Genomic DNA, 24,579 nt, shown 5'->3' with positions numbered 1-24,579 from the left:
TTCTGGTATTCTGAACCGACTCAACACCTGGGCCGTGTCTAGCTGATAAATATTAACAGTGGTATGCCACTCAAGTAGGCTATATATAATAGCGAAACAAACGTCAGTGTGCACAAAAGTGCTGTGGATTCCGGTTCGAAAGGAGGGGCCAGTCTCTGTGGGGAAAAATGGGCGAGTGGTTGTAACAGAAAGTGAGCACACTATGTTTGGCTGGGTACTTCATCTTCCTGTTACAACAAGGGTGAACAGTCCAAGTGACTGTGACTGCAGGGCTACAATAACTGAGTAGGATTCACATTTGGGACATTGAACAGTTTGAGATTACTCCTGACAAGAGCAGAATTGTCAAAAGTATAGTGAGATCACCACTTGAAAACTAAGTTAAGGATTACTTAGCTTTGAATAACTCACTGTAAATCCGGTTTATCTGTTTCATCCTGAAAATGTGAAATTCTGAACCTAAAAGCCACAAAAGTTCTTATTCACAAAAATAATTAAAGCATTACATTCAAATTCCTGAACCAGGATGTTTGACACAGATGTGCAAAATAATGTAGAGTATAACAATTATTAAATCCAAAACAAATGATCAATCACAATCAAATCTGTTAATACTTAGGGAGGATGAATGCACTATTCAACTCTTGCTATAAGAAAGAAACTCAACTCTCCTGACTGCACAATTCTTTGGCATTCCTACTGATGAAAATATGCCCATAACAAGTCACTCCGCACCTGGAAGAGAAGCTACCCATGGCTACCATAACGTTAGTACATTAAGGGGGGTGGAAAACAGGTGAAGTCACATGACAAGTCATGACTATGGAAAACTGCACGCAGAAACATTCAATTCCATAGCAGTGTTAACGATACCGCAATCTCACAGTTCACCCTCCTGTACAGTAGGTGGCTGCCGTTGCAGTTTATATTCGTCGTTAAAATACCATAGAGGAAGAATACAAAAATGGCGAACACAGTCGTGTTTGGAGGAAATGCAATGCAGAAACGTGAACAACGCGGGTAAAATAAGCTATTGAATCATGTTTTACATCGAGAATGAAACAATATACTAATTTTATTTCATTTTTCCTGCTTTGTAAAGGTGGTTCTTGTCAATAGTCGTTTAGTCAACATTTTAACCTCGTAAACTCACTGTCGTTGCCTAGCATTAGCTAATCATTTAGCAAGCTAACATCTGTTGCTGTTGGTAGGGTCTCGTGAAAACGTGTTGTTTATTTTTCAGTCAAAAGCAACGTCGTGCCTCCTTTAAGAAAGAAAAAAGGAAAAGAAAACGTCAAGCCCTCGCAAAACTCAGAGATTCGGGTAGGTTTGGCGAGCTTACGTTTAGCTATCAACGTGTGAAATTTTAGTGAAATATGCATGCGACATTACATTACACTGGGCATCACAACTCGCGACTAGTCTACAAGATTTTAAACCTAAAACCTACATCTCCACCGGTAATATCTTTGGAACTTAACAAGAATGCATACACTTTTGCCGTGGTTAAACCTGCAACTTGATTAGTTTAGGTTACACAAGCTAAATGGCTACGCAGCACACCAGCTGATGTATTAAAACCCAATCGTAGACCTCATGGGGTCTTAAATGAAGTATGTCACAATTTTTTTCCCAATATAAATATTATTAGAATTACTAGAGGATGAGCCAAGAGACGTACCGGATAATGATAATGACGATGACGACGAAGAGGAGGAGAGGAAGGCTGAAGTGGAAAGGTAAGGGGATTGTATTGATGTTGCAAAATGCACTAATTTATGTGTATCTATCTGTAATTCCCAAAAGCCGCGTTTGCATTTTCATTTGAAATTGTGGGCGGAATGGACTTTCATCTAATATCTTTTTTTTTTTTTTTTAACCCTGATGAATGGTACCAACGGTTTTATTGTATGCCTGCTGTCGCCATCACGCGACTTATTACTGTGGTCGTGTTTCGTGTGATTCAGACAGAGACTGCACCAGGAGTGGCTGCAGAGAGAGGCGCTCGCTCAGGAGGAGTTCCGGCTGAGAACGGAGAGGGAGGACGCGGCGCGAAAGAGACGGGAGGATGAGGAGGTACAGGATTGCGCTGTTCAGCTGATCAAACCTAACCAAATATGAGCAAGAGAAACGGCCAGTATTCCCACTCCGTAATAGGCATTATTCCCAGGCTGAAGTAGACATTCCCAGGCTGTAATTAAATATCAGTGTAGCTATATAGGAATATCTTATGTAGCACAAATTGCATTCAGTAAAGTGCTTTAAAAAAAAAAAAAAACTGGAGATCTACAGGATGTCGGTTTTCTTTTCAACCCTAATTTGAACAACAAGATCTCTGAATGATATGTGCGCTCTCCGGGGTTGCAGTGAAAAACCTACAGGATGGTAGATCACCAGGAACAGGGTTTGGGCAGCCTGGATTTATTCGGAGGTCTGTTGATCATGGTTTTTGTCAGCAAACCTCGGTGACCTTTGACCCTCACATTAATGTTTAACCTCTTAAGCGGTTTCCTTTTTCCACGCAGAGGCGGATAAAGGAGGAATGGGAGGAACAGCAGCGGAAAGAGAAGGAAGAGCGGGATCGGAAGCAGCAGGAGAAGATGGACAGAGAGGTGATCTGTGCAATAGGGGCTTAGTGAAACCCAGCAACACATATCCTCTTTCCACTTAAATCCCAGCCCTGAAGCCGGAGAAATTCAGCCCCAGTGCTTAAAAACACCGCCTGATTCATACGCATGGCCCAGAATTCAGACCAGCCACAACCTGCTTTTAATTTCAGAAATGCACGCAATGTCTGTGCTTCCAAGGTTCTTGGTACCTTGAAACCATAACTGTATTTTATTTTAAGCTGAAGACCTTTGGCCAAAAGTTGAAGTCTGTAGTGTATTCATAACGGCCGTCAGAGTAATGTCAAAATCAACTTTGATGTAGAGTTTGGTTTTTAATTGATGGGGTTGATGGGTGAGCGAGGCCATGCACAGAGGTAGGGTGGGCACCAGGCCTTTTGGCCTTTGAGCCATTGTTCACCTGATGCCCAAGCTACAGTGTTTGTTCTCGTCCCGTTGGCTGAAACGCAGTGATGTCTGTGGGTTTTGCGTTAATTGTCAGTAGAGCATATGATTGGTATGCACGCAGTTTGTCCACCCATGCTGTTCCTTAACTGAGACGCACGCACACAAAGACAGAAAGACTGTCCTGCAGGTTCCTGCTGCCAGGAGGAGACCATGTATCTTTTTCTCTTGCCTTCTTTTTTGGGGGTTGCTGGGGCAACGCTGATAAGGAAAAACCCAGCAACAAAATGTCCTGAGTAGGAATTTCTTTTCAGTAACTGATTTTAAAATGTCATTTATTTGAAATGTGCATATCTGGTCATTAATTATATTGTATTTGACAAACATGTGGATTCATGTCCTGTTCTGTACTGTACTGGTCTTCTTTGGGTTCTTAACGCGCAGTAACAGATATCTGCTAGCCCACTGCAGGTTTCTCAACAGTCCTGTGTTTGCACCACTTCTAGGAAGCGGTACAGAAAATGCTGGACCAAGCTGAAAGCCAGGTATGTCTAAACCAGGTGTGTCTATTTACATAGCTGTGCTTGTGTAAACGGGGTCAGCCAGGTACGCTTATCTACTCAGGTGCGTTTAAAGCAGGACACACTCGTAGAACGGCATTGCTATAATACAATTCAACCTCAGTTTAGAGAAAAACCACACGAGATAAATGCGGACTTTGTGAATCTGATTTGGAATTACACATTTGATTAGTACAGAGGAAAACAGCCAATTTTACATAATTAACTGTTTATTGATACAGATAACTTAATTTAAGCATCCTTGATTTATGTCATAATGCTTGGATTTGTCATAATTCCTTGCATAGGAATATGCACATTAATATGAAAGCCTGTGAGGCAGGCTGTGCAGTGAGTCCGTATCTATATGCCGTGTCACGTGCGCTGAGGACATTTCTGACGTGTGCGTGGTCTTCCCACCCTTTCTCTGTGGACAGCTTCAGAGTACAGGTCCATGGAAGAACCCTGAGGCCCCAGTGGATTATGGGACAGAGAAGGACAGGGCGAACTGCCCTTTCTTCCTCAAAACGGGATCCTGCCGGTTTGGAGACAGGTAAGGGGCTGGAAACTGGTCTGGATGTCCATTTTTTGAGCGACACTTTTTTTCTTTTTTTTTTACTTTGAAGGCCAGTGCCCATCAATCCAGCTATTGACCAACGAGAAGCCGTTTCATCACTGTCTTGAGGCAGGCCCTGCAGTGCAATTCTGAAGATTTGGCAGTTATCCATGAACCAGTCAGAGATGTCACACACCCCTGATTGGCTGTTGATTGGCGGTGTTGACTATAAGTTGTCAAGCTTCTGCTGTGATGCTGCTTCACCCTTTCAGTACCAAGAGTGCCGTATGGCACTCTCAAACTTACAGCTTTTCAACCGATCAAAATAACTGCTGTACTATTGTTTTGAGCCCCAGTTAAAAACCGGACTAAATTTTAGCCAAAACCAAGACCCTTGGGATTCAGTTCATATTGCCTCTTCATATTGGGCGTGGGACTGTCAAATAAGGGTCAAATAAAAAGAAAACATTTGGGTCTGGGGACCAAACTAATAAAAACAAGCTGTAGACGATAACCTAACCAGTAAACGGACTGGTAGCATCTTTCTGACCCTGGGTAACTTGTGACTGCTAGCTTTGCGTTGTTGTGGTTGCTGTGGTTGTTGTTGTGGTTGTTGCTGCTGTGGTTGTTGTGGTGGTGGTTGTGGTTGTTGTTGCTGTGGTTGTTGTGGTGGTTGTGGTTGTTGTTGTGGTTGTAGCTGTGGTGGTGGTGGTTGTAGTTGTTGTTGTGGTTGTAGCTGTGGTTGTGGCGGTGGTGGTGGTGGTGGTGGTTGTGGTGGTGGTTGTGGTTATAGCTGTGGTTGTGGTGGTGGTTGTGGTTGTAGCTGTGGTTGTGGTGGTTGTTGTTGTTGTTGTTGTGACTGTGCTGAGCCCTACCCCCTCCTCCCCTCTGTGGGCTCAGGTGTTCCCGCGTTCACGTGCGCCCCACCGCCAGCACCACGCTGATGGTGAAGGGCATGTTCGTGACCTTCAGCATGGAGCAGGTGCACCGGGACGACTACGACACGGACGCCAGCCTGGAGTACAGTGAGGACGACGTGCACCAGCACTTCCTGGACTTCTACCAGGACGTGCTTCCCGAGTTCAGGAACGTCGGGAAGGTGGTGCAGTTCAAGGTGACTGTTCCAAGAGGGCGGAATGGCTGCCAATGTTGCATTACCGATCATACACATTACTGCTAAGTTGATTTGTTAAACTATTCCCATATATCAAATTATTCCAACTATTCCCGTGTGTCTACAGGTGAGCTGCAACTTTGAGCCTCACCTGAGGGGGAATGTGTACGTCCAGTTCGAGACGTAAGTGCATAATAAAAACGCCCTGTTTGTTCTGTACTGTATGTCTGTGCTTGTTCTAAGCACGGCCGTCTGCTGCAATGGCTTGACTCACAGCAAGATGTCGAACATCTACTTTTAGCAAAAATACTATCTGACACCCAAAGGCACCCATGGCCTACCCTGACGATGTCTGAGAAGACAACTTGATTTATGCAGCTTATTTATTTCAAGCCACTTCATTTTATAATTGCTTTCTCTCTCCCTGCCTCTCTCCCCTTCTCCCTCCCTCTTTTTCTCTATTTCTCTCTCTCTCTCCAGGGAGGATCAGTGTCGGGAGGCCTTTGTCAAGTTTAATGGCCGATATTACGCAGGAAAGCAGTTGCAGTGCGAGTTCTCGCCCGTCACAAGATGGAAGACAGCCATATGTGGTAAGCCATATGTGAATGTCTCTTTCAACAGGCAGGTCTGCTACAGTGACAGTACGCTGTCATTTTTTAATCATTTGTTTAGTTTTTTATAACCAGGAAATGGTTAACAGATTTAGGGAAAGATCACATATTTGGCAAGTTAAACAATCACCCGAAAAAACGTTTAGCCTAAACGTGAGGACAATATTGATGCCTTTTTTTCCTCAAATGTATTTTATGATATTAATCTTTTCATCCCCGTTTCTGTTTGTCAGGGCTGTTCGACAGGAACAAGTGCCCCAAAGGGAAGCACTGCAACTTCCTGCACGTGTACAGGAACCCCACCCGGGAATTCTGGGAGGCAGACCGGGATCTGCACACGTCTCCCAACGGCGCCTTCACCGGGTCGCGCTCCGAGCGTTTCTCAGAGCGCTTCTCAGAGCGGAGACCCTGGTCCAGCAGACGCTACGACCGCAGTCCCGACAGGAGCGGGGGCGGCAGGTGGCGAGGCCGTTACAGAGGGAGGAGGAGCCGCAGCCGAAGCAGGGAGAGGAGGAGGAGTCAAAGCAGGGAGAGGAGGAGGAGTCAAAGCAGGGAGAGGCGGAGGAGTCAAAGCAGGGAGAGGAGGAGGAGTCAAAGCAGGGAGAGGAGGAGGAGTCAAAGCAGGGAGAGGAGGAGGAGTCAAAGCAGGGAGAGGAAGAGCCGCAGAGAGGAGAGGCGGAGTCAAAGCAGGGAAGGGAGGAGCTGCAGAGAGGAGAGGCGGAGTCACAGCAGGGGGAGGAGTCGCAGTAAGGATAGGAGAAGTCGCAGTAAGGAGAGGCGGAGTCAAAGCAGGGAGGGGCGGAGTCACAGTCGCGGGAGGTTGAGTCACAGCAGGGACCCGCAGCAGTCGGAGAGAGGCGGTGTCCGAGGGCGGAGGTCAGGCCAGGAGCGTCGCTCCCCCTCCCCGAGTGAGGACGGGGACGCAGCGAACGGGTCGCCCGGCCGGAAGGGTCCGGAAGGAGCGAAGAGGCGGAGGAGCGGCACCGGCAGCCCAAAGCCGGTGGACAAACGGGGCAGGAAGCCCTCGGAGGGCAGTCCTGCTCCGCGCCGCCACAAACGCTCCAAAAAGAGCGGCAAGAAGAAGAAGAGCAAGAAGAAGAAGAGGGAGAACAGGAGCGTCTCGCCCGCGGGGTCGAGCCTGTCTGAGGGAGAGGCCGCAAGCCGGCCCCTCTCCCCTCCGAACGAGGAGGACCCCAGGGTGGCTGCAAGCCAGTCCCTCTCCCCTCCGAACGAGGAGAACCCCAGAGAGGCCGTAGGCCAGCCCCTCTCCCCTCCGAACGAGGAGAACCCCAGAGAGGTCATAGGCCAGCCCCTCTCCCCCCTGGGTGAGGAGAACCCCAGAGAGGCCATAGGCCAGCCCCTCTCCCCCCTGGGTGAGGAGAATGCCAGAGAGCCCGCAAGCCAGTCCCTCTCCCCTCAGAACGAGGAGAACCCAGGAGAACCCTCCCCAGGGGAGCCGCACCTCCTCCAGCACCTCCCCAAGGAGGCGCAGCAGGCAGGAGGCCACACTGACCCGCTGGAGGCAGAGGAGCAGAGCACCTCCTCCTTCAACCGCAACCATAACGCAATCTCCAGTTAAACAGGACGACTCCAGTTCATAGATTAATAGCATGTGTAAATAAAGCTTATTTTCATAATACGTTTCGTATTGAAGAGCTTCTGTGTGTTTATTAATACACCAATATACCAGTGTTGACTCATGAATGCCTCCCATCTATTTGCCACAACTGCACTCAAGTTTTAATTAAATCTACATTTTCAAGGGTTTACATTTCATTCCAAGGACCACATGAGTCGCCCGCAGGCCTGTTCTAAAAATAGCACAACTCACTAGTGAGCTGCATCTAAAATGTAATTTTATTCTGTTGCTATTTTTTTTAAATCACACAATATGACAATATCTTAAAAATGTTTATTATACATGAAGTTTAGATAAGTTTAGGTGAACTCTGACCTACTCTAGTTCAAAGGTCAGTATTGCGTGCGTGACAAAACAAACTGGTAGCCCTTAGTATGACTCAGTACCCATGAAGTAGCTCTCAGTTTCAAAAAGGTTGGTGACCCCTGGTATAGTGCCTGTAGGAATTTGGTCCTTTGTGAAGTAAAACTTGTAGTCCGATATTCAGGTTAACAGCAATGTATTAGTATAGCAAAAATAGTCTTTAATTACAGTATGAAGCATACCGGGTAAAAGCAAGGCAGCAATTACAAAATCATGTTAGAAAAGAATGAGCTTTTCTGCCCCAAACCTCCTGAAGTAAAATGCAGGTAACCTGTCCCTGATTGGGTGACAGGCAGATGAATACACATTATTTTGTATGCATGTGATGTGATCACGGAAACCAAATGGTCATTGTCAGCAAAGCAGACAGTAAACCCCCTTGATCAAATGCAGATTATTTTGTATGCATGTGATGTGATCAAGGAAACCAAGCAGTCATTGTCAGCAAAGCAGCCCATACTGACAGCCTGCTTGAACATTCAGTTTGGGCTTCCTAACCCCCCCCCCCCCTTGATCATTCAGTACAATTGAGGGGTTAGGTGGCCATCCAAGAACACTGAAGCAGGAAATGTATTCTTCCCTACAGTGCCATAATTGTCATGCGATTTCTTCGGTAACTACACTTGCCCATCTTTGGCACCAGGATTAAAACGGGACAGAAACCCCTTTATGTGGTGCGCTAGAGTGCCACACAGGCTGAACGGATGTCAGCAGCCTGATGTTGGGTTTCAGAAACGCACACAACACAGACTGAACGCCGGCAATATTAAACACGTTGAAAATGGTAGTATGCTATGCACACACAAAGCACTTGGCTGAATGACATGTCATATGAAGTCACGCGCCACGTTCAACCTGCACAACCGATCGCCACAGCTCGAATGACGCATTCACAGTCACTGAAGTCATGCGTCCAGGATACTTCAGAATACCCAGATAGCAAGGCCTGATTCTGGCTGGAAGTCAGCGCAGGTATGATATCTCACATGTTACCAGCACACAAGGAGCACAAAGCACAGAACTTACATGTTTCTATTTTATGCCTATTGATGGAACATTTACTCGAGTCAACAACAGATACTATATATGCAACATCAGTAGGCCTATTGATCTCTCACACACACACATCATATTAGGTGTGAATGTGCTATCAATAAGCCTACTGATGCTGTGCGAACCTGTGGCAGGTATAGGCCCACTAACCTCAAGTTATAGTCAGTCAAAAAACAATGGAGTGGGCACCATAATGTAATGATAAAATAAACAACATCCAATGCAAGGTGTGGTAGCCTGCACCAGGGGTATTCAACTTCGGTCCTGGATGACCCCTGTGTATGCTGGTTTTCATTCCAATCACAATTGCAATCCCTGAATTGTAACACGCTGTTATTTCTGCTAATCAGGTGCTTTTCATTTTTAGAGGGATTATTTACCCTTTTAAGCCACATTATGCTAAAAATAGCCATGCATGCCGTGAAGAATACAAGTTCCATGTTCACATTGTGCTTATTGCGGTATATTGCAAACTACCTAAAAATAGATCAAGTTAAAGACTGCAGTCAATCAATAGGCTCCTAATTGGTGAACTAAAAGTAAGTATTTGGTAGAATTCAATGACAGAGCAAGAGTTGTTTGCAATAAAGCACAACATAAACGTTGGACTTTTATAGGCATCCATTGCTATTTCTGACAGTTGCTTAAGAGGATAAATAATCCCTCTAAACATGAAAAGCACCCAATCAAGAAAAATACAAACTTGTTACATTTTTGGGATTACAATTGTAGTTGGAATGAAGACCACCATACACAGTTGTCCCCCCGGACCGACGTTGAATACCCCGGGCCTACTCTGTTAATATTTGCAGCGTCGCTGAATATGATCACGAGCACGCGATATGCATAAGTAGAGACACTCCAAAACGATTCATGCAATAAAGGCAATTAACACACCTTTCTAAAGCAGAGTTCATAATAAAAGCAGGGCCTACCTTCAGAAGGTGTCTCTGCTCGTTTTTCGGAAGGAAATGTAATTGATGGGGTCGATAGAAACTAGAGCCTACATAATGTTACTTTCTGGAACATCAAGACAGGGTGAATTCAAGCATAGGCCCACGAAAAGTTTATTTTACTGAATCAGGGCCCGTACAGTTTTTTTGTTTGAGCCGTGAACAAAAGCAGATAGACGCGACATTTCCAGCCTGCCATCGGAATTGCTCTAACTGCACCGTCGTCCAAACAGGATAGATACCCTACAAAATACATAACAAATACATTGTTTACAAGGGAGTAGGCCGACTGGCTATGGAGGAAATTAGTTTGATAGTGCAAATTTTATATTTGTTCACTCCAAGGGGAACTGGAAAGAAAGTTAGGTTTCCAGGAGATTCGTCCCGCTAGTTGACAGGGTTTGAACGTAACGGAGATTCTCGTGGTATGATATTAATGACTCCAGACCGTGCAGGTGCGGACTGTGGCCAGTAGCCCAGCGAAGACGCACATGATTGGCTGTGAGGGGTTCCGTGTTTCCTTTGAGTGGTCACGCGCCTGCATTCTACCTGTGCCACCTGTGCAATTTACCCGTAGAATCAGTGTGACTGCAAAGCTCCGGAGTCGGTGGTTTTTAGCAGACCCAGAGCGGCATTTCTAATGTGCTTTATAATTTGTCATCATTACCAAATACATGTAATTAGCACAATAAAGCATTTCAACAGCATATGCCTACATCTGCACAGATAATATAATTAATATAGTATGATGTAATGGTATAGCCTACACGATATTTGCCTGATTTACAATCATACAAGTAATACAAAGTTTCAATTTCAAACCAGTAATAAAGGTCCTGGGAAATAGATTTTGGACATTTCACATGCAGAGGAATTGTAATGAGAGAAAGTTGGCTACAAACACAAACACAATATCGCAAAATATTAATTAAATCGTTGCTCAGCAACACCAGTATTTGTACCCAGCTGTGCCTAAGATTACTCTGCCATATTTCTGCGATTATAGAGCGGACTCTGGGAAAGAGAACATGTTAACCAAAGAACAGCAACTGTAACTATGACAATATAGAGAAAAGGTCAGAATGTGTAAAATGTTGCTCCCTTCATACCAAGAGGTCACCAACATAAACTCACAGGTGTTTTTATTTATTAAGCACTAGAGTGGAGGGTCCTGTCACATACCATGCTAATGAGTTCTTGTCCCGTTAAGCCTCCTTTACAATGTGAAATTCACTGTCCAGGCGATCGCCCTCAGGATCAGACATTAAAGAATCGTTCAAGGACCCAAAGCAAATCCCCTGTGTAATAATCCTTAGCAGCGAGGGTGAGATTATGTGCAGGAAAATATGCTTTCATGTTTTAATATAATTCACTCCAGTACATTTTCTAAGCTCGGATAAAGGAAGACAACGCAAGAATTTGCCTACTTTGTTGGAAAAAAAAAAAACTTTCTTTATTCCCAAATTTTGAATCCACAAATCCACAAACTGCCATCCACCCCAACATTCTATCAAATCTAGAAGGTGCAGAGGCGCAACCATCTTGGCAGCTTTTGAACTGGATGTCTGCATATCCTGTCTATGCAGATGATTGGCCTCATATAATAAAATTAGTACGGAGTTCATTTAGCACCTTTGAGAATATAAACACAAAGATACATACTGCATGCACACTGTTACATGCGCACACATGTAGACAGCAGAGGTAAGAGAAATCTGAGGGGAATGGAATTAGAAAACATTTAAACAAGGAAGCAAACACAAGATAAGTTTACCATTTATTCAACACTTCATATTTCATTAAACAAATCTACACAAAGAGTCTATGGTCAAAGTGCTCAAGACAATTGTAGTGATTTAAAAAATCCAGTGTACAATTAATGCTCTGAATGTGATCTTCACAGTACTGTACATACTAGAATAACCCTAACACAAAGGCAATAATTAATACATTTTCTTTTAGTATATCAAATCCAATATCTAAGTTTTACTGTAACATACAAATCTAAATCAGCTTTTTTATACAAAGTGATCCCTCAAATATTGTGCGCAATCAGGAACAAATGTAGGATGGATGTAAAACAAAAACAGAATAACCAAAACTACTGAAATTAATAACACAAACCGCTAGAAAAGAGTGCTTCAAAGTGTACCTAATGTGTACCTATATATTTATTGAATGTTGTATTGTTTTAAATTCCCCAACACATGAAACCATGAACAGAATCCTGTAGATTCATAGTGTGCAGCCTTTTAGAATGTTTAGTGTCACTTTAGATGAGTAAAGTTTAAGAACAGAATAACAACAGCAAAAAATGGAATACCCTGGTTCTGTTCAGTTTAGAAAAATTAACAGCTTGACCCAGTGGCTATTTATATTTATTTTTTCAAATGCAAGCATAACTTCTATTCTTGCATAAGTACCAAACTAAATGATGAATAACTAACTGGGGTGGACAATGAGGTAACAATTATGTCCCTAAGTATTTGGACAGTGGTACTTCTGTTCTCATGGCTCTGTACTCCAGCACATTGCATTTGAAATGAAATGAAGGGTAAAATGCAGACTATCACATTTAATCTGAGGGTATGTAAACGGTAGATGTTTGTCATTCATATAGCGCCTTTATCCAAAGTGCTGTACAAACAATGCTTCTCATGCACCCATTCATACACACACTCACACACCAACGGCGGTTGGCTGCCATGCAAGGAGCTCGTCAAGAGCATTTGGGGGTTGAGCATCTTGCTCAAGGACACCCAGGGCAGGATCGAACTGGCAACCCTCCGACTGCCAGATGACTGCTCTTACCTCCTGAGCAATGTCGTCTATCGTTTCTAATTCTGACTGACTTCCATCAGTAGAACTCATGCTGACAAACGGCAATAACAGACTCCAAAGGCAATGAAAAGCCTAGAATCAGGACCAGATACTGAAAGCTTCCTTATACCTGTACCAAGGAAGATATTGAATACACCAGTCTAATCAGAAGCAGCTGAAGAGCCAACTGTCCAATTACTTTTGGTCCTCTAAAATTGAGTGACTATGTATGCCGTTATACTTGAACAATTGTGGACCTCAAGTGTATATCAAGACATTTTCTGTGAAATAATTTTAGCATTTTCACAGTTTTGCACATAAAAACACAACCTCCAACACCCCATTGCCCATTTGCATGTGCTATAATACAAACCTATATTGAATAACAATGTAAAACATAATGAAATCACAGTGCAGATGGAGCCCATCACCGAAGGCCAAGCAGACAGGTGAGTGGGCGGTGTGTCGAAACCAGAGAGGCCACATGCGATAGGATGAGGGGATAGGCTTTACATACATGATGGGTGGAGCGAGAGGGTGGGGCTCTGCTCACAGGAAGGGGGCGGGGCTCTGCTCACAGGAAGGGTGGGGCCAGAGGGCGGGGCTCTGCTCACAGGAAGGGGGCGGGGCTTTGCTCACAGGAAGGGCGGGGCTCTGCTGACAGGAAGGGCGGAGCTCCACTTGTTGAGCAGGGTAGTGGCAGCAGTCGTTCAGTACACGGGCACATTAAAGTACTCGTGTCGAGGCTGCGGAAGAGAACAGGGGCTCAGGTCAGTGCAAACACAGCCGTCTTTTCACACCATCAAATCCTTACAGTTAAGGCACTATGTTTAATGATCCATTTATCAACTTTTATAATAAATATTGCTGAATATTTTTTATATTGAATTCGGAACGCCAATCAGTGCAGGTCTGTGCCACTGCTGCAGATTCAATCAGTACAACCCCAAGCCATCATTTTCCTTTCTGAAAATAACACAGCAGACCTGCCAGAGTAGGCCTTCAGAACACAGACTTCTACTCAGAACACAGACAAAATCTACTCATTTTAAAGGATTACTTTCATCTTATAGTCTTCATGTTTTGCGTCTCATACCTTCCCTGTCATACCTCTATTGTCAATAACAAACGACTAAATAGGTTAGAGTAAAGGACAAATTACAACATATATTAAACTGCAGTACTGTGGCTGGAATGCAAAGTCCTTCATCTGGTGATTAGCTTGGCATTACACACAGCTGGAGCTAAAGAATATTCCACAGGCTCATAGAGTTAAACTGGATGAACCACCATTGTTTGTTCAGTGGACTGCATGTGGAAATAACGGGGGTGCACTTTTCAGGGGACAGAGCATTGCTTGGGTTCTGCACTATGAAAGTGCGAGTTCTCGATTATAAAATCATAAAGTTTTCTAGTTTAAAAAGTCCAGACGGGACAGCTTTGGAGGCATCATTTTTCAAAGACGTCAACCAACTAGGGTGGCAGTGTAGCTAGGACACGGTCTGCATAAATAAATTGACAAAATGGTAAATGGTTGGCATTTATATAGAACCTTTATCCAAAGCGCTGTACAATTGATGCTTCTCATTCACCCATTCACACACACACACACACACACACCAACGGCGATTGGCTGCCATGCAAGGTACCGACCAGCTCATCAGGAGCATTTGGAGGTTAGGCGTCTTGCTGACACACCCAGGGTCGGACTGAACCGGCAACCCTCCGACTGCTCTTACCGCCTGAGCCAATGTCGCATATATATTTTTTTTAAACGCTGAAGTTGCGCAGGTCTCTCTGGAGGACAGTCTGCGAGACGTGACGTCAGGGCTGTACCTCTTGCAGCAGGTCGGCCTGCTCGATGGCCTTCAGGACGTTCTTCTTTGAGGTTTCCTGCGCCTCGCCGCCGAGCAGAAACTCGTCCAGGATGAAGTACGCCTTCTCGAAGTTAAAGATAATATCCAGCTCGCACACCTGCTAAGAAATCGGCAGGACCACGCCGACACAGACAGGGCTCAGTCTACAGGGGATTACCGGGAGGTGCTGAAGAGAAATACCACCATGAGCCAAGCTAATGGTCCAGCCATCCACTTATCCAGCATTCATTTCACACAGAAAAAATACATTTCAACCTACACATGGAAATGTGTGACACTTTATAATCTTCCAATGACATGTTAGAGAACACCGTCATCATCATTAAAACTTAAAACTTTCTATTAATTTTGCCTATTATTATTATTGACCTCATAGGCCAACATATTCCTGGTGGCAGAATACAGGGAAGGAGAGGATGACTTACACTGCCAAAGTACTTATCCAGCAGCTCCACGTATCTGTGGATGATCTCCAGAGTAATGAGTTCATTGTCCTGCGCTTCGATGGCACAGCAGAAATACAAGCTGGCGTATCTGGGTTGAGATAAGGCGTTTCTCAATACAGACACGCATAACCAAGATAATGTGAGCATAAACATGCTTTATCACCAACTGTATCAATATAAGCACACTTTTGCTCTAGAACAGTGAATATGAACAAGGTTTATCACATTAACACTGTTAATATAATTGCACTTCATGCACAATCATCAAGTATCATAAAGGCACTATCAAAACAACACTAAATATTAACACAATAAACACACTAATATTAAGCCGGTATTAAACATCTATTCTTTGTTTCACAATTAAAGGTACAGTAGGTAAGATTTTTGTGTTAAAGGAAACTGAATGATAAATAATATGATCATTTTTGGAAATTACAGTTAAGGTTCAAAATTTTTTTTTTTTGTTCTGCTCCTGAGAAAATGTTGGTTTCGGACTGATAAATGGATCACATTCATTTATCAGTCCATGTTGTTCATAAAGCAGACAGAGGCAGCATGCAGTAATCCAGACATATAGGGGTGGAAATATAGGTTGAGTTAACCCCACAAGAGCACAGGTTTTACCCAGATATAGCCTGGCTATTGCCTTTTCAACTTTTCAATCAGATGTAGCCAGATTTCCACTGACCACGTAGCGGCCGTTTCCCTGACCGTCCTGCAGAAAGAATATTCACTGGGGAGGGAATGGCACTGACCTCTTGTAGATGATCTTCAGGTCCCTCCACTCCAGAACGCTGCACATCTTGGGTTTGCGGGCCAGAACCGTCTGGATCAGCTCACGGGTGACCTTCTTCTTCTCTTTGTCCGACAGCGGGACGTACCATTTCTGCAGTCTCAGTTTCCCCTGTCGACTGAACAGGAGCATGAACTGCATTCTGGGAATGGAGTCAGAGAGACAGGAGTCAGGTTTGGCAGAACTCCTTTCCATCTTATTACATCATATGAAACAGAATTCCTGTTTCTTCCTGTCAGTATTTGACACAGAAATCATGACACTAAAACCAAGCAATAAATCACTATGTACATCCTTTATGAAATATTATTATGATAACTATATTCTAAAGGTTTTTAAAAACGTATTCATAAAAAGACTACTATAAGTTAGTAGTATAACTTATAGTAGTCTTTTTATGAATATGTTTTTAAAAACCTTTAGAAAAACTTATTGTTTTATGGCATGAACTCAATGATTACAAGCTGCTGAAGCAGTTGAGAACTGCCTACAAAAGTAGGTAGTGTAATGCCTCCAAACAATGGTTATATTTCAATAGTAAAATACGGTAAATACAGTAGTATAATATAGATGTTGACGTTTCCATTTTATTGCAGTAACCGTAAAACAAGTAACTCATTATAACAGAGCGTTAGTTTCATTTTCTGTTCTCAACTGCATGGAAAGAAACATTCATTCATTCAGTATCCTAACCCGCTTATCCTGAACAGGGTCGCAGGGGGGCTGGAGCCTATCCCAGCATACATTGGGCGAAAGGCAGGAATACACCCTGGACAGGTCGCCAGTCCATCGCAGGGCGCACACACCATTCACTCACACACTCATACCTATGGCCAATTTAGACTCTCCAATCAGCCTAACCTGAATGTCTTTGCACTGTGGGAGGAAACCAGAGTACCCGGAGGAAACCCACGCAAACACGGGGAGAACATGCAACCCGCTACCCACTGCACCATCACAGAAAGAAACATCCTCCGTGAAAATTAGGAAATTATATCACTGTTGTAATGCATGGTTATTTGGGTTACTGTCACCTTCCTATCAGTTTTGACTAGTCTGGCCCTTCTCTGACCTCTCTCTAACAAGGCGTTGTTTCCCGCAGGACTGCTGCTCACTGGATGTTTTTTGTTTTTCGCACAATTTTTTTTGCTGTTTGTGAGTGAAAATCACAGTTTTTAGGATACTCAAACCACCCTGTCTGGCACCAACAATCGCTCCGAAGTCACTTAGATCACATTTCTTCCCCATTCTGACATTTGGTCTGAACAACAGCTGAACCTCTTGACCACACCTGCATACCGTTCAATCAATCAGATCACTAGTCCCCTGCAGGGTTTTCCCCCCAATCTAGTACCACTTTCATGTTGCACTTGTATCTTAATCTTAATGTTAATAATTTCTAGCTTATGACTTAGTCTAACATAACTTTACAGACGTATTCAATATTCACCGTGTGAATAGACATGATGTTCCTGGCTATGGATAACTGATACTTTATGAAAACTGTAGGCTACCTTATCTGACCCGTGTTATTAGTTGTGCCAACGACCCTCCGTAAGGACAAATTATAATTTACGTCGCTTTGGATAAAAGTGTTTGTTAAATAAATGTAGTCAAATGCAATACAATTCAGCCCCCAACTCACCCACCCACTCCGAATGCGACTGTCGACTGTTCAGCTCCCTCTGGGGTGGTATGAGCGCCACAAGGCGGTTAGAACAGCAGTGAGGATCATCCGATGCATATTGTCTTTTTCTACCATCAAAGGTCACAGCCACTCTTCTTCAGATTGCACATCGGCTCCTCCACCCCTGTCTCTCGCACTATTTCCTAGTTCTTCACTGGGTGTAAATTATTTTAGTGTTTGCAGATCCGCTTGCTATTGTAGTATATAGCCTAGTTAATGCTCAACGGGGTATTTTATGTTTAGTTCTTTGTCGGTGTCCGGTCACAAGTTGAGACATTTTTTAGTCTTCTTCAACGGTGATACTGTAGCCTGCTTCAAACCCTGAGCTATGTCTGCGTTTTAAGTCCCAAAGGACACGGGGGTCAGCTGGACAAAACCATATGATATTCAAGAAAGATAATAGTAAAACGAACCTATAACTTTGTTGACATAGGCCCAAGTTATATTTTAGGCAATTACAATTGATGCAGTTGTAGTACTGAATGAGGTAGCTATAGAAATAAATCAAGTAGAACCCAAAAATGTTTGTTTAAAAGCTCACCTCTTAAATAGCCTACAAAGCTAACTGGTTAACTTTGCTAGCAAGTTTGCCAAGTTTAACTATTGTTGCTATGCAATGAGTAACGGATAGGATCATGTTTTCGCTTAAGCAATATTAAAAAGAAAATGAATTTTCACTCCGAAGCTTTATAATAGCCTACTTACCTTAACCTGTTTGGGTTTCCTATGACCAAATCATGTAAATTCAAAAAGTAAGTTCAAATTTACTGTGCAAAAGCGTATCCAGTTGGCTAAAATATCCTCCAGTGTTCTTTTCGGAGTTTTCCCCCAAAAGGATTGTGCAAACAGGTTTTATTGGATAAGGATATATATAGAGCTCTGATTGGTTGAAGAATTCCGTTACCCCCGCCCACAACGGGCTGAATAATGACCCAGTTGGCCAATAGCAAAACCAACAGAATTTATACTCTTCAGTTTCGATAGACCGGACCGGCAACGCGTCACCACCATAGCCACGCCTCTTCTCGGGGGCAGTCATAACACAGCGGGAATAGGGTATGAGACCGAAATAACTATAGCTATATCTTTTGACAACATCCATTCATTCATTCAGTATCCTAACCCGCTTATCCTGAACAGGGTCGCAGGGGGGGCTGGAGCCTATCCCAGCATACATTGGGCAAAAGGCAGGAATACACCCTGGACAGGTCGCCAGTCCATCGCAGGGCACACACACCATTCACTCACACACTATGGGCAATTTAGACTCCAATCAGCACGTGGCGACCCAAGTAACTAAACTAAGAGAGCAAGCAATTGTACCTGCAGAACTCAACCGTTCTGCTTACTGCAAGCACGAGGGCGAGCGGAAGCGAAGTCACATGAGAAAATATTTTATTACCCTCAGGTGGGTATATAGGATGAGGTCTGTTGATAATTTAAGCAAATAAAAGATAATAACCATCATACGTTTTATCGTATACATATAAATATAGATCAAATAGCACCCCCTGCTGGTCATAATCTAACGTGAATTACATTACAGGACTAAAATGTCCTGACAAAGAAAGTGAAAAATGGCATTTGGGCCACCCCTACTGGAAAGTCAGACTAGCTACGCGGATCTGACAGAGACATAAAGACAATATTTTAACAGGCACTAAACACTGCACTGCCGTAATATTTTCTAAATTTTCAAGAACTCATAAAGAACATGCGGTTCCCTGCGATTCAGAATTAATGAAAGAGTATCAAATAATAATAATAATAATAAAAATAATAACAATAACAACTAGCGATGTGCATTTCCTCAGGAAAATGCGGAGTGTGATTGCGGCAAATCTATTGCTACTATTGCCAATACTATGGTGTTTAAATATTTCAATTTACAAGCTGGTGTACAGGTGTACCTAATAAAGTGGTATTTGTGAGTGAGTGTATATGACCATTTTGATGTATAATATATGTATGTAGTGTAAAAAGTGAGAGTAATGGCAGTTTAAACAACAAATTATTCTGTCACCACTATAGAAATTCCTCCATTAATTCCTATGCGATTTTTCTCCCTGGAAAATATCTTGGAAATTAATGGGAATATCGGACATTTTCCAGTTGATAGCTCAAACTGTGGAAGGAGTAATTTATTATTACTCAGCGGATTAATAAATACAACTTTAGGATAACAAAAGCCTGTTGCTTTGCATTTACACAAATGATTGCAAATGTCACCCTACTCCTCTTTGGCCTCCACTGGCTTCCTATTGCCGCACACATTTGCTTCAAGTCCCTAGTGTTGACATTTCAGGCTGCTAAGGGGACTGCCCCACCTTACATACAATCCTTAATCACTCCCTACTCCCCAGCAAGACCACTGCTAGCTCTGGTCGCCTTATGGTTCCCTCACTACGAGCAGCTGGCGGTCGAGCTGCACGTTCACACCTGTTTTCCGTTCTGGTTCCTCAGTGGTGGAATGACTTGCCTACCACTGTCAGGACAGCAGAGTCCCTCCCCCTATTTCGAAACAGATTAAAAATACACCTTTTCAAACTATACCTTAGTCCTCCCTCCTAATTTCCCCCCCCTTTCCGATATCCCTCGTCGGCCCCCAAAAAAATAAAAAAATAATTGCACTTCTGATGACGGTATTTCTGTTTAGAACAGCCCTTCATGTGTATTTTACTAGTTATGGATGTGATGCTTTAACTTGTGGAAGAACATATGCACTTGTAAGTCGCCTTGGATTAAAAGCTTCTGCCAAATGACTAAAATGTAAATGTAAACAAATAATACACACCTATATGCAAAATTCAGACTTTAATGACACATCGCACTTTTGCAATATGGGAATTAATAGTCTATTGTGAATTTAGCAAGACACACTACGCTTGAGGTCCCCACCTGCGGTATGCCATCAAGAAATGTCATCAAGGCCACGGTGATTGCATATACAGGGTGCAAAATCATTTTTTACATAGTTTTTGAACTGCGCTAAGCATAAAATCAACCCCAAGTAAAATCAGGAAATAAGAGGTTTATGATGCATTCTTAAATATAAAAGTTTTCCAAAAAGAAAAATGTCCTCCGTAGCACCATTCCAGGAGAATAAACATAAAACCATTTGCGCAAGGTGCCCACGTTTCACCCCGTTTGCCCCCGTTTGTAGATCCACCCACATGAAACTACAAAAGGCGCATTAGAATGCTCATTCGCACAGCGCCAGGAGTTCCTCTGAGTTGTACGTCACTGCCGGCGAGGTCATCTCCTCCTCTCCAGCGACTTCACTCTGCCGTCTAATTTTCAAGTGGCTGGTCTTGATCTTCCAGCTGTTGGCGTCCAGCGGGGAGCGTACGAGGCCGAACGCCTGCTCGAAGATGCCCAGACAGGCCCGCTCGCGGTGGACGGTCCCGGCCACCGCCACCATCACCGGCCCGTGGGGCGAGGCGTCGCACATGAGCCCGTGGGGCTCCAGGTTGGGGCAGAAAAAGATCCTCTCCTCCCGTACGAGGGCCAGGAAACGCTGGCTGACGAGCTCGGCCCCCCGAAACCGGTCCGTTTGCGGCACGCCGCGGCTGTAGGAAAACGTTAGCTGGGCGTCCTCCCAGAAATGCTGGGGACCCCAGTCTTGCGGCGCTTGACCCAGCGTGGGGTTCTGGGTGTTCAGCAGCTGGTAGAACCACTGGCCGAACTGCTTTCCGAGGGCGTAGACGTCGCACGCACTGATCACCTCTGTGGCACTCGGAACATCCTTTTTGTTGTCCCCTGTCGTTGAGGCCTAAAAAAAAAGAATAGATGCCTTTTATTGTTTTTGTAAATTAATACCGATTTCTACCTGTCATCCAATCCCTCCTTATACCGACTTGTTTTGTCAATCTTTTGTGCATGAAGATATGTAAAGCCCCTTTATTTACTAAACTTCAAAAATTGAGAATAGGATTAACAAATCTTTATTTGTTTTCAATAAAACTTTCCGTAAGTTTCTTCATAACGGCTGTCAGTTTGCCATTTGCTCAAATGAATTTGATTACATTAAGAAAAACTGACACATTTGATTATAATTGCTATTCATATGAGAATTAGTACCCCAAAACTGAAATATATTTTCCAAGTCTAAAATGTTATTTCTATTTCCAAAGAATTATGTTAGTGTCATTACAACTAACAAGATTTGTCAATATTAGTAGAAAGAGGTTAGAACATTTTGCCCTACTCAAAATGGGTGTCCAGTATACTGTAAATCAAGTTCATTTTCAACCCTAACGTTCGGACTGGGGTGCTGATGATGAATCGTTCTAACGAGGTCATTCCGTATAGAAGAAGTGTAAATAATACAATATAATTACCATCACATTTGAACCCCAAAACTGAAGGGTTGTCCTAACAAGCTGATTCTTCTCGGCGTTGGGAGGCACGACAACGTTCTCACTGGCCAGGTATTTAAATATAACATCACGCTGCACCTTCCTTCGCTTCAGCAATTCTTCAGCACTCTGACTGTATGTGAGGATAGCGTCCATTGCCTCTGAATACAGACATATAAAACAGCAGTTACGCATACGAAAAAATGTATATATAAAACAATCGCAGTTGCCATGGGTTCGGTCTCACCTCTTGCGCTTTCCACCACAATCAACCTGTTTGTGACTGTATCACAGAGTGAAATTAAATCGGCAGCTTGCAGACGGCCTAGCATTTTCCTGCAACCCTCTTGTTCCGTTCTGGATAGACCAGACATTTTTCAATGTGAGTAAATAATCAGAAAAATAACGAAACTTATCCACACACTTTCCCCGAAACCATTGCCATTTCCTTCTGTGCTCCGTGACGCAAGCAACAATTAAACTTCCTGAACATAACTTCCGGTCTAAACTTCCTTGTCAAAATAAAAGCTTCGAGGTAACCTTGTAACTGTGCCGTCAAATCTGTCAATGGCTTCAAACTACATTTAATGGGGTTATTGTGATTTGTATTAATTTAAGCATCAGCAAAATTTGAGGAAATAAATGCATAGCAATATAAACTTTTATCAGTCTAAACATTTCCATCTATTCCTATGTGGAGGTTGAATTGGTGGCGTTAAATTTATTACCCGACTCTGAGCAATTGGGTGAGGTACCTTGATTACATCAAGATTGAATGGCCATCGTTTCCTCCCATAGTTTCATGAGTTTTGTATATAGAGATTTCTAGAATGCGCTATGTGGCAGCATGGTGGTGGAATGGATAAAGACCGTCACCTCACAACGCCAAGGGTTTGAATCCCGACCAGGGATCTTTCTGTATGGAGTTATAATTTTCTCCCTCCTTCTCCAATACAATTTACTTGCAGGTGGCACAATTCGGGAGGAGCTAGGGAGGGAGGTGGGATGGTGAGGAAGCCCAGACAATCCTGACCTACAGAATTAATTTCTGGCTTGAAATGCGCGCTATTATTGTTATTTACATTGCTTTGAATAGATATTTAGTGGATGCGTAGTGGACACATTCAAAAAAGGTGAGACGGGGAAGCTATGGATTGGCGAAAGGGAGGCGGGAGACGAAGCCACGGGAGGAGTGACAGCAAGGTGATTGATGACCGGGAAGCTTCACCTGAGGGAGAAAACGAAAAAACAGGCACAGCACACAGGCACAAAACAAAGTAAACCAGACAATACACGATTCCCGTGACTAATAATAATAATACGGTTTATTGATATAGCACCTTTCATACATAAAATGTAGCTCAAATTGTTTTACATTTGGGCAATTACAAAGAACTATAAAGACAAGACATTGCAGATAAAAGGGGTAGCCTATACATTAAAATTAGACCAATATCTGTAAGATTATACATTTAATTCTCTGAAATCGTGTTCCCAGGAATTGTTACTGCATGTCAAGTCTGGCCCAGGTATGCATTGCTATACACTGTCAGTTCACTACCGGCTCATTTGCATACAGCCTTAAGTAAAAATTGTAACCAAATGACGGAGCTGCGCGGAATCACTGTACACACCTCCGTGTAGAAAGCTTTATTAAATTACAAACGTTCCGCCATGTGATTTAAATAGCCCACGGGTACCTGTCACTAATCTATTTAAAGAAAAATATTGTCATTCACTCAGCAAAATCGAATTCCAAGTACACATCACTATATTTTTATAGATTCACTAATCTAACCAAAGGAAGGTCAAGTCATTGACAGTGAGCGAAGGATGGGATCGATGGATCCAGAGGGATTCAGGAGACATTCTTATATCCACTGATCTTTAGCGAAACTGATCGGCATCCATCGGGTAAAAGTGATTAGCAGGACAGGATGTCGGAAAGGTTTACGGACCTGTGCAGATCCTACTTAGCACAAGACAAGCGACCTCAGGCACAGTTCACCGGTGTTCACGAGGAACAATTCTGTAGCAATAAGGATAGAAACTGAGAAACTCCACTCACCTTTAAGTGATTGGCTGATAAAGGCTAATGGGCAGAGTGAAAGGCTTACATATTATTTACACGACCAATTAATTCACAAACAATATAAATATTACGTTGGGTCTTTATTAGGGCATAGTTTCTGGAGGGTTTATTTTAGCAATTATTTAATAATGAGCTAGGTAACGTAGGCCTAAATACGGTGGATTCAGTGAATAGTGTGAACTGTGAACCATGTCATTTAGATTTATTTTGGTTGGCAAGTCACCCTCTTGTTTTCTGCACCACCCTCCTGTTAGACTCAAGGTCCACTTTAGGGTAGTGGTATCCTGTTTAAATTTGAAGCCTGAATGCTTAATCCTTACATTCCTTCAACCAGACTTGCTCGAATCTCCACACAACACAATATTGCTCCAAAGAGGTAACACTTGGGCTGTTGGGCTAACTTTCTGTAACTATATCAGGATGTCCAGGATAAATTATATTGTTTCAAAAGAGATGTGGATTATTAGAAAGGTGCAGATTATTTGGATAACTTTCAGTGACTTTATGGAAGTGTATAGGCAGATGTCTTATTCTTTATCAGGATGTCCAGGATAAATAATACTGCTGCAAAATAAATGTTTATAGGCTATGCATGGATGATGTACACACTCCCCAAAATAATAATTCAAATAAGATTCCAAGA

The 24,579-nt window shown here is 43.2% G+C and overlaps 3 protein-coding genes across 5 annotated transcripts; 1 reads left to right on the top strand and 2 right to left on the bottom strand.

The window, feature by feature from the left end:
• The first annotated feature begins 219 nt into the window (after positions 1-219).
• On the top strand, positions 220-7,491 carry zrsr2 (zinc finger (CCCH type), RNA-binding motif and serine/arginine rich 2). 2 transcript variants are annotated; one of them, XM_061226430.1, is made up of 11 exons: positions 220-1,020; positions 1,244-1,323; positions 1,652-1,739; positions 1,968-2,076; positions 2,526-2,612; positions 3,518-3,556; positions 4,009-4,124; positions 5,028-5,241; positions 5,369-5,424; positions 5,722-5,831; positions 6,086-7,491. In XM_061226430.1, the coding sequence occupies exons 1-11, from the start codon at positions 965-967 to the stop codon at positions 7,429-7,431; spliced, it is 2,301 nt and encodes a 766-aa protein (XP_061082414.1). In that variant the 5' UTR covers positions 220-964; the 3' UTR covers positions 7,432-7,491. The 2 variants fall into 2 exon arrangements, with proteins under 2 accessions (XP_061082414.1, XP_061082415.1); XM_061226431.1 differs by lacking the exons at positions 220-1,020; positions 1,244-1,323; positions 1,652-1,739 and having other exon boundaries at positions 2,015-2,076; positions 2,526-3,226; positions 3,462-3,556.
• Positions 7,492-12,594: 5,103 nt separating this feature from the next.
• On the bottom strand, positions 12,595-18,314 carry LOC133116646 (AP-1 complex subunit sigma-2-like). 2 transcript variants are annotated; one of them, XM_061226464.1, is made up of 5 exons: positions 18,192-18,314; positions 15,762-15,941; positions 14,983-15,091; positions 14,517-14,657; positions 12,595-13,426 (listed from the first exon to the last, which is right to left on the bottom strand). In XM_061226464.1, the coding sequence occupies exons 2-5, from the start codon at positions 15,938-15,940 to the stop codon at positions 13,391-13,393; spliced, it is 465 nt and encodes a 154-aa protein (XP_061082448.1). In that variant the 5' UTR covers position 15,941; positions 18,192-18,314; the 3' UTR covers positions 12,595-13,390. The 2 variants fall into 2 exon arrangements, with proteins under 2 accessions (XP_061082448.1, XP_061082449.1); XM_061226465.1 differs by having other exon boundaries at positions 14,517-14,654.
• A 1,969-nt stretch (positions 18,315-20,283) lies between these two features.
• Positions 20,284-22,465, bottom strand: c17h3orf38 (chromosome 17 C3orf38 homolog). Its single transcript, XM_061225920.1, has 3 exons — positions 22,092-22,465; positions 21,827-22,005; positions 20,284-21,258 (listed from the first exon to the last, which is right to left on the bottom strand). Exons 1-3 carry the CDS (start codon positions 22,216-22,218, stop codon positions 20,689-20,691), a joined length of 876 nt encoding a protein of 291 aa, XP_061081904.1. The 5' UTR covers positions 22,219-22,465; the 3' UTR covers positions 20,284-20,688.
• Positions 22,466-24,579: the final 2,114 nt, after the last annotated feature.

Source organism: Conger conger, chromosome 17 (genome assembly GCF_963514075.1).
Source record: "Conger conger chromosome 17, fConCon1.1, whole genome shotgun sequence".
In the NCBI taxonomy this organism is placed as follows: domain Eukaryota; kingdom Metazoa; phylum Chordata; class Actinopteri; order Anguilliformes; family Congridae; genus Conger; species Conger conger.
Note: the sequence above shows the minus strand (reverse complement) of the source record. Positions and strands in the feature narration are given on the sequence as shown.